Source organism: Leuciscus leuciscus, assembly GCF_965113295.1.
Source record: "Leuciscus leuciscus genome assembly, chromosome: 6".
NCBI lineage: Eukaryota > Metazoa > Chordata > Actinopteri > Cypriniformes > Leuciscidae > Leuciscus > Leuciscus leuciscus.
Window position 1 is genome coordinate 37,914,185 of NC_138730.1, and position 9,869 is coordinate 37,924,053.

Below are 9,869 nucleotides of genomic sequence, written 5' to 3' on the forward strand. Positions count from 1 at the left end.
AGTAATTAAGAGTTTCCTGAGGCAAAAGTCGTAGTTAATAGTAGTGAGAATTGGACCCTAATCTGAAGTGTGACCGTATATTTATATAGTTTTAAATATTTTTTGTGAAAACAAGATGAAATACAACAAGATGTATTTCTTTTCTCCCTTCTTTCAACGCTCCCTCCTTCCTTCTCGTTCAAAAGACTGTTTTCCATTTCTGCTTTTTCATGGTGCTCTCTTGTCGCCTTCTTTTGTTTTCCTCTTTAATCAGGTCACTCCTCTATTCTCTCTCAGTCTTTCTCTCTCTATCACCTCGCTTTTCGTTATCACAGAGCCACCTGTTTGTTTTTAGGGTGATATTAATGTTTCAGGAAGGTGTCTCACGCATTCTTTTTGTGTTCGATGTTGGGGGACTAAGAGCTCTGTGGAAATCTCTAAGGAAGGGTAAAAAAAAATCAATTTCCTGTTCAGACCAAAATGGCGAGTAATTGCAATCACAGACCACAGTCTTAAAAGCGATCGAGTAAAAGAGAGGTCATGAAATGTCCGTTTGTTAAAGTCGGTGTGAATTGCCATTTACAACCAGTTTTATCTGTAATTTGACACCTTTTGTTGGAAATAGGATATTACTTAATAAATAAATAAATGTAAAAATACTCAACGATTAAAAATGTACAACAAGATTTAATTTCATTCATCAGGAATTGATTGAATTATGAAAAAGAGAGTTAATAATGCAGCCAGACAAAACATAATGCAGCCAGACTGAATGAAAGTTTGCTAAAACAATAAAGGGTTTGCTAAAATACATTAATGTGAATGAGATCTGAATGCTGTGGCAGATGGGAAGATATTCAACAAATAATTTTTTATGAGCCCCTTTTTCACACTTCTGCTTCTGAAGACTTGAAGCCTAAATCATACGGACTAATTTAGCTACTTTTGTAGTACTTTTTTTTTGCTATTTTTGGCAACTTCAGTCCCCATTCACTTTAATTTGATGTAAAACAGCAGCCAGGACATCGTGCAAAACATCTGCTTTTGTACTCCACAGAAAAAAGAAAGTCATACAGATTTGGAAGAACATGAGCATCACCATTTTCCTTTTAAAATAGGTGGCACTCACCTCTCTTCTCTCCAAAGTACAAGGTCTGCTGGGCCGTGTTAGACCACTGGAGGGAGGAGTTATCGTTTTCCTTCACACTGCAGGTCAGGGTCACCACCCCGCCGACTGCCACCGTCTCATCTTGGGTAACTGGCTGGAAGGGGTCTTCATCTGGGCAACAGGACAGAGATAAATGAGAAGTTATTAGAGCCAAAAAAGAGAGAAAACCAAGATGGCATCATGAAATAAGATATAGTTAGAAACAGAGAGAGGACAAGACAGTGAGAAAATGAGAGTGAGACTTAGGTGAAAATTAGATGCTTCATCCCCATCATCATGATCTTTGAGTGCAGTGCTGTGTATTTCTTGCTAAAAAAAAAGAAAGAAAAGAAATTGGCAGAGAGGAGGTTGCCTGCATCTCACGCTGTGCGGGTCGCCAGAGAAGGAAACTGAAGACTACGATTAGCATGAAAAGAGATAGGAAGGAATTGAACAGGTATGGTAATAATTAAAATGCTGACTGAGGTCTCCAAGATTCTGAAGAAAAACAGCATATCTTAAGAGAAGATATGTGCAATTACTAATTAGCCATGTTTTCTATGGCTCATATCAGATTTTTGCTCATATATGCATTTAGGTATTTAAAAACAAAACTAAATATTAAATTTCAACATGTAACTTAGCCTGCATCATTTATGATACGGGCATGTGTAACCGGTCCTACTCGACCCGCTCTGAGTGGGTTTCGAACCGGGGTCTCCAGCATGGGAGGCGGGCGTACTAACAAAGACACTAAAGACCACAGCCTCTATAGCATCAGTCGCTAGCGCCTCGAGGCCAGGGGAGTGAGGTTTACATGCACAGCTCTTACTTTGTCAACCATAACTCCATTCAGGACAGCCAGGAACCTTAGAGTTGTGATTGATGATCAATTGAACTTCACAAACTACATTGCTAGAACTGCCCGGTTCTGGAGATCAGGCCCTTCCTATCGGAGCATGCTACACAACTTCTTGTTTAAGCACTTGTTCTATCCAGACTGGACTTAGTGGACTATTGTAATGCTCTCTTGGCAGGCCTTCCAGTATGCACTGTCAAACCTCTGCAACTGATCCAGAATGCTGCTGCAAGAGTGATCTTTAACGAGCCGAAGAGAGCACACGTCACACCTCTCCTCATAAAATTGCACTGATTGCCAATTGCCGCTCGCATCAAATTCAAGGCACTGACGCTTGCCTACAGAAAAACCACTGGCTCTGCTCCCTTTTACCTAAACTCATTAATCCAGACTTACGAGCCATCCAGAAGCTTGCGTTCTGTAAGTGAACGGCTGAAGGTGCATCTTTTTCAGCAACACTTGATCCAATAAAGGGTAACTCTTGCCAAAATGCAATCTAGGGTCTTTTTGTTAATCAACCCGAGGCAAACTTTTGTTTAAAAGCATAATTAGAATGGAAATGCCACTTTTAAATTTGACCGTATTTTCGTTTTCGGTCAAATTGCCTTTTGAACGGGAGTGCTTGGGGCACTTATATGATAGCATCAAAAATCACTATTTTTAAAACACTAATAAGGCTCTACACAATATGAAACTTTGCTCAAAGTATCACCAGAGGCTCTACACATGAACTCGAGCATTGAGAACATTGTTTGTGTACTAAGAGTTTACTAAAAAGAAAGATTTTCAACCACTCACTGTAGCTGTGTCCGCCGGCATTTTGACAGTCAAAAATAGTCGATCTCCGAATGCAACATAACAGGGAGGAGAGTAAAGATGGAAAGCTCTTAAAGCTTAGTTCCAAATAAATTCACGGATAATTTGTTGTTTTGTCGTTAGTGAAAATCAATATTGACCTTGTATTTGAAAAAGGATCCTCATATAACAAACAATACTAAAATTCAGAGTCAGTTCATTCACTTTTGGAGATCGACTATTTTTGACTGTCAAAATGCTGGCGGACACAGCTACAGTGAGTTGTTCAAAATCTTTCTTTTTAGTAAACTCTGCGTACACAAACAATGTTCTCAATGCTCGAGTTCATGTGTGGAGCCCCTGGTGATACTTCAAGCAAGGTTTCATGTTGTGTCGAGCCTTCTTAGTGTTATAAAAATAGCGATTTTTGATGCTATCATAGAAGTGCCCCAAGCACTCCCGTTCAAAAGGCAATTTGACCGAAAACGGAAATACGGTCAAAAAAGACCCTAGGTTGCATTTTGGAGAGAGTTACCCTTTAATACTAATACTAATACTTTCTTTTCTTTTCTCCTCTATTGTATATCTATTTAATAAAAAAAAAATATATATATATATGTACAGTATACTGCGTTAGACTAAACTGGGAAGGGTCACAGCACTTGCATATTGTTGTCCTATTTTTAGCTTAAATGCTTCTATTGCTCTCCTCATTTGTAAGTTGCTTTGGATAAAAGCGTCTGCTAAATGATTAAATGTAAATGTAAATGTAAATTTCCTGAAAAATTGCTTAGTTTTGTGATTTTAGTGCTTAGTGTTTGTAGGGATTGGGATTTGAGGCTAACACATGTAAAGCCCTTCAGGCATCTAACAGATGATAACTTTACTCAAATGTGTCAGTGTGAGTGCGAGTATAAAGGCCAGATGTAATGCCAATGTGAGTCTAGCTGTATGATAATTCCACCCAGGGCGGCCCATGCTCCACTTTACCCAATAATTACCACTTAGGTTATAATCGATGACCTTTTTAATGCTGACCACTGCAGGATCAACTCTGGGCGAAGCGCTGTCTGAATGTTAGGCTAATGGCAGCTTGAATGGAGCAACGCGTTAATGTTTAGTGAATGCTGGGCAAATGCTAGCTTGATGCTGGCCAAGCTCTGGACTCAAAGAGATTAAACAAGGGGCAAAACTTGGCTGAATGTTGGGCGTATGCTGGCTAAATGACGGGGCAAATATTGCTAATTGCAAGGCTAAAATTGTTTGAATGCTGGCTTAATCTTGGCCCCATTCTGATTTCAAACTGGCCTTATGATACTGCTTTTGTCAGACTCAATCTTGGATTGATTCAGGCTAAACGCTGGCTTAATTCTAGCCTGATGTTTCGCTAGAGCTGGGATTAACCTACTGAATCGCAGGCCAAATGCCGGATTTCCAAGGGCAAATATGTGGGACAAACGCAGGTGCGCTAGGCGAGTGTGAAGCTGGAACAAACTCAGCCTGATTAGCCTAAAAGGCTTTAACAAGATGCTTTTATAAATAGAGTTAGAACAGAAGGGATGAGAAAAGACTAAGTCTCAGCATCTACATCACAGAACATCTGGCCATGCATTCACGAAAACCTAATGTGCGCTCAAAACTGACAGTGGTAGAATTAGAGTTTGCTCTCTAAACCCAATGAACCTATGCCAACAGATAATAGGCTAAAATTAGCCTTTAGCTTTAGCGCACACAGTGCGGGCTACTTATCGGCAACCAATTAGAGCAGTGTTAGCAGTTAATAAGCGATTAGTGGGTCACATACACGCTCTCTGTGCAGTGGACAACTGCTGCAGGGGGCACTTACTGAGACTCTCAAAATGGCATCTGATCCATTTAACTGGTTATGTCAGGACACTGACTCGACTCTAATCACTGAGTGGATGGAGTGAAGTGGAAATGGGGAGAGAGAGAATCTGGGTGAATTCACTATGTCCTACTCACTCCAAAGGGCAGAACACTTAAAGTGAGTACTAAAGGGTGCAGGGATTCACTGTCTCATATCTGCATGATTGGAACACACTACACAAATATATGTCACTGACACTTTTTTTTTTTTATTGTAACATTGGCTTGATAACATACGCAGTAAAATTCATGGGAAATTTTTAATTCTGACATTATTTACTCATCCTCATGTCATTTCAAACCTGCTTGAAACACAAAAGAAGACATTTTGAAGAACTTTTCACCTGCTTCTGTCCAAACATCAAAGTTTGTAAAATCCAATTATTGTTCAACAAATAAGTTTGGAATAAGGTATGGACAACAAGTGACAAAAAAAAAAATTCTTTAAAATGTTTTTAACAACATTTATGGATTTAGCAGACGCTTTTATCCAAAGAAACTTACAAAAGAGGAACAAAATCAATTAGTCAAAGAGCCAAATATTCACAATATACATTGCCAGGTTTATTAAAAAAGTGCATTAGGAAGCAAGCTAGAGAAGAGGAGAAATGCTGAGTAGAGTGTTTTGTGTGTGTTAAAAAAGCTTATAAATCGGCCAAAATATGTCTTTAAATCTAGTGTTTTGCACATGTTTCTGTGATGGGGTAGGTGATAGAAAATATCATTAACCTGATATAAAATCAATGGAATTCTATGCAATGTTCTCACTATAGTGAAACAAGTGTGTGTGTGTGTGTGTGTGTGTGTGTGTGTGTGTGTGTGTGTGTGTGTGTGTGTGTGTGTGTGTGTGTGTGTGTGTGTGTGTGTGTGTGTGTGTGTGTGTGTGTGTGTGTGTGTGTGTGTGTGTGTGTGTGTGTGTGTGTGTGTGTGTCCTCAATGACATGGTACCTTAAATTTGATTCCGGCCCCAACTGGGAAGCCAGCGGTGTGAAATCAGGAGGGGTGTGATGTTGGGTGTGAAAACAAAATTATTAAGATAGTGTAAAGAGATTTTTTAAAGAATATTATTTTCACCAAAAAATTTAAATGTATAAAAAAAATGTTAATGGAATATTGCAATGTTTATTGTAAATGATTTATCCATGCACATCACTATTTTTTTATTTTTTTATTCATGTGCCCTCTATCTTTAATCAAAAACATTAACATGATTTACAGGTTTTACAATTTTGAATTGAATTGATTTGCAAATTGAGAATGATTCATTTTGAGTTTAAATTGATTATATTTTATTAATATAAACCATGTTTATCCTCAATGCAGATGAACCCACATTTAATGTAGTCTGGGTAGTATTTACATTTACCTTGTTTAATCTTCTACAAAGAGATAGATGAATTTGTGCCAAAATAAAGCAGAGTTAGCTGGACAAACTGCTTTTGATGTCAACAACAAAAGACATGGAAAGTACTTTCTCCTTCCTCTGAGGAGCAGATAAGCCTATTTATTTTTCTATGCATGATCATATATGGTTAGTTAGAATTTATTATTCACATTTTGCATCGTTCCTCCGGCAGTCTTCAGCCCTGCAACCCATTTTTGGGTCACGAGTCACGACCCATCAGATGAAAAGCACTGCCTGAGTATTCACACACAGACACACACACGGTTGATTTAAAAACACCCAGACAGTGTCATTTTCCATCCCATCTTGCTCTCTCTCTGCCTTTTTCTAGGTGTCTCTCGCTCACACATGCACAAAAGTGTGAGGGTGTAGAAAGCACACAGCCTATATTTAAAGCAACATCGTTTACACCCTCCTCACATAGACGAGAGAGAGCAGAGAGGACGGCTGCTGAAAGAGACAAAAGCGAAAGATTACAGATAAACAGATGAATACAGCGAAAGACTGACGAAGAAAGCCAAAAGGAGAGACAGAGAGAAATAAACGAGAGAGAGGGAGGGAGAAGATGAGTGTTTGTATGTGAGCGATAACACAGGTTGAAGTGTAATAAATACAGTCCAAAAACAGACAGTGAAAAATAACCCCTTCATCTCTCCATTTCCCTCTTCCTCCTTTCTCATCTCTCTCCATCTGTGCTTCACTTCTTCTTTCCTTTTCCTCCTCCTTCCATCTGTCTCTTTCTGTCTCTCCTCCATATTTTCCCTCTGGTATTCTCTCACCTCTACACCCTCTCCTCTATCCCTCTGCCTCTGTTACGGTCTCTGTGTTTCCTCCACTGCATATGTAGATGTCTATTTTTCAGCCTGATTAACGTTTGATGGACATTAAACATCCTTTTGGTTCCTCTCTGATGTCCAACTGTTTGTGTGTGTGTGTGTGTGTGTGTGTGTGTGTGTGTGCAGTTGGACTAGTCCTTGTTGTCTTATTAATTGGTCAGACTACGCATATTTATAAGATTTGATTTGATTGATCTTCTAACTGCTGGGACATATTTGCTTAATCATAATCTGGCAATGTGTGTGTGTATTAGTTTATGAAGCTTAATGGAGATTGCAAGAACCCATTTGCCTCCAACGAAGATCTATGGATATAACATGCCAGATAATGCCACTACCTCCCCCTACCCGTCCGACAAGAGATCCGTAAGAGGTAATGGGTCAACATATAGTCACAGGGCCCAGAGTTCTTAGTGACAGCCCTGTTTTTTATTGTCCATTCTGTTTATTAACAGAATGGACAATAATATTTATTTGTATTTTTTTATTGTCCATTCTGTTTATTAACAGAATGTTCCATGCTTGCTTGAGGATCAAACTGAAATTAATATAAAATGCCAGATGATGCCACTACCTCCCCCTACCCGTCCGACAAGAGATCCGTAAGAGGTAATGGGTCAACATATAGTCACACGGCCCAGAGTTCTTAGTGACAGCCCTGTTAATAAACAGAATGGACAATAACATTTATTTGTATTTTTTTATTGTCAAGATCTTAGATCACATTTAATATAAATACATGCCGAAAAATGTATATTCTAGATGCCTTTTACTGTACAAAATCATTTTCTTAATCAGCATTTTTTTGCGAATTTTTTATTTATTTTAAGATAAGTACATTTGGTTTATTATCTGACAAAGATTTTCTCTCAGGTATATGTATCTATTATGGAGGTTAATTTTACTGAAAACAAAAAACAGAATCTTTGCAGCATAAATCACCTTTTTGCTTAAAAAAATTATTAAAAAGTAGGATAATATATATAGCGCTTCACTTTAGATTAATTGCATAGTAGGACATTATTATTTAAAGGTTTTTGATTCTGCTGAGAATTCAGCTTTGCCATCACAGGGATAAAATTACATTTCACTGTAGTTCACATACTCAAGTAAACACTTGTGTAAAGCTGTATGCAGTGCATTAGTAGGTCATTCGGAAGGTTTTTTTCAACATGACCCTTTCCAAACCCCCACTCAATGCCAGCTGTTGCCCTATAACTGCCCCACCCCAAGCACTCACACACACACGCTTTTCTGCCCGATAACTGCCCCCCTGGGTGTGTACGCCCTTATCCTTATGTCATTCGCCCTCTTTTTCATCCTTCTCTCTTCTTTTTCCATTTTCACACAATTTGTGATCCACTTTGAAGGGAAGTTCCATATAAATATGAAATGTAATTTTCATGTCAAAACAAACAGTCCTGATGTCCCACAGTCCCACATTTCAAACGAATAGATTTAACATGAATGATATTGTAACAATCTTGTAACAGCGTCATCATTTTTTATATTGAGCACACAAAGATAGTTCCTTGCTTGCTTGAGGATCAAACTGAAATTAAAAGTGCTCATTAAGACACTAGAAATCATCCTAGAAAATATGATTCAATATAAAATATTTACAAAAACTCACTGTTAAAGAACATACAAAACATTCAAACACCCTGCAGCAGACAAGGTCTTCATTACATGACTGCAAAACATAATTTTTTAGAAAGATTTATTCTCTTTTCTTTCTCTTTCCCGCTCTTTTTCACAGTTGTTGTTGGTAAGGCCTCCCTCCCTCTGCCTGTCAAACATTGTTAGTGCACCGTCTCACCCCCCAGAGAGAGAGACTGAGCAGGGGGCAAGAAGGGACAAAATGACCCAGAGAAAGAGAGAGAACGGCTAAGTCTCAAAACCTAGTGAGCTGATTCTATAGGATCCTTTCGAATTGATGCCCAAAGGTAACACGCTCACTATGTTTTATTCAGTCGTTTGAACTTGCCTATGATGGCCAGAAGTGCTGTCTAGGAAGGCAGCTCAATAGATTTGTTTCAAGCGTTTGAACATGACAGTGATACCCAAAAGTGCAAACATGCATATGTGATGCCCAAAAATGCTGCCTACACTTAAATAATAATAATCATAAATAGCTAGTAAATTTCACAAATAAACGACAAGTCACATTAATATAGAATTAAACGTGAAATTTTGAAGTAGAAATACTGAAATAGTATGTACTCCAATTACCTGTTTCAAATCTTTGAAAAATATTTTTTACAGTTTAGATAGGCAGCTCAATAGGTTTGTTTTGAACATTCAGTTATGCATTCAATGCCCAAAAATGCTGTCTTTGTAGACAGCTCACTAGTAGGTTCCATTAAGTAAAAGGATGTCAGGATATGCAACATATGTCTTATCGAGTAGATGTTTTATGTGTTTTTTATTTCAGTCACTCAAACCAAAGCATCACTTACATCAGTGAGGGCAAGACTACTTTTTTAAAGTTTTTTTTTTTTTTTTACTCACATTTGGCACTTGATAGTGTTTATTTTGAAGCCCACTTACCCTTAATGAACAGTTTTCGCATTTTAAAATAAAACAAACATGATTTAATTATTTATTCTCACCTTTGAGGAAATCCCCATAGGGAGGTTCTGTCAGGTTTAGCTAGCTTCTGTGCATAATTTTGTCCCTGAAGTATAGCTAAGTAAACACACATTCACACACACACAGCATACTGTATATATATTGCAATCTCCAACTGATTTTTTCTTAATTTTGATGTGCTGTTTTACACTCTTTCCACAGTTTTTTTTTTCCCTTTAAAACCAAGGAAAGCAAAACAAATAAACGGAAAACGGGCTTTGCTTTGCGTGCATGTGGGTTGAGGTCGCTTCGTCTTGAGGGTCAAGCTTCAGGTCATAGCGGTTGCCCCTGGTAACCTCCCTGTCTGGTTGCGTAGCAACCTTCCTCCTT

General features: G+C 38.3%; 2 protein-coding genes across 4 annotated transcripts in view; both read right to left on the minus strand.

Moving 5' to 3' along the window:
• LOC309501505 (uncharacterized protein) overlaps window positions 1–9,869 on the minus strand; it is a 177,353-nt gene that overhangs the window by 121,443 nt on the left and 46,041 nt on the right. The window lies entirely within an intron of this gene.
• The window catches only part of cadm3 (cell adhesion molecule 3), a 68,109-nt gene that overhangs the window by 21,274 nt on the left and 36,966 nt on the right, over window positions 1–9,869 (minus strand). For all 3 annotated transcript variants that reach the window (XM_082173573.1, XM_082173575.1, XM_082173574.1), the window contains one exon: window positions 1,109–1,258. In XM_082173573.1, the coding sequence (XP_082029699.1) occupies window positions 1,109–1,258 (150 nt within the window). The remainder of the gene's footprint in view (window positions 1–1,108; window positions 1,259–9,869) is intronic.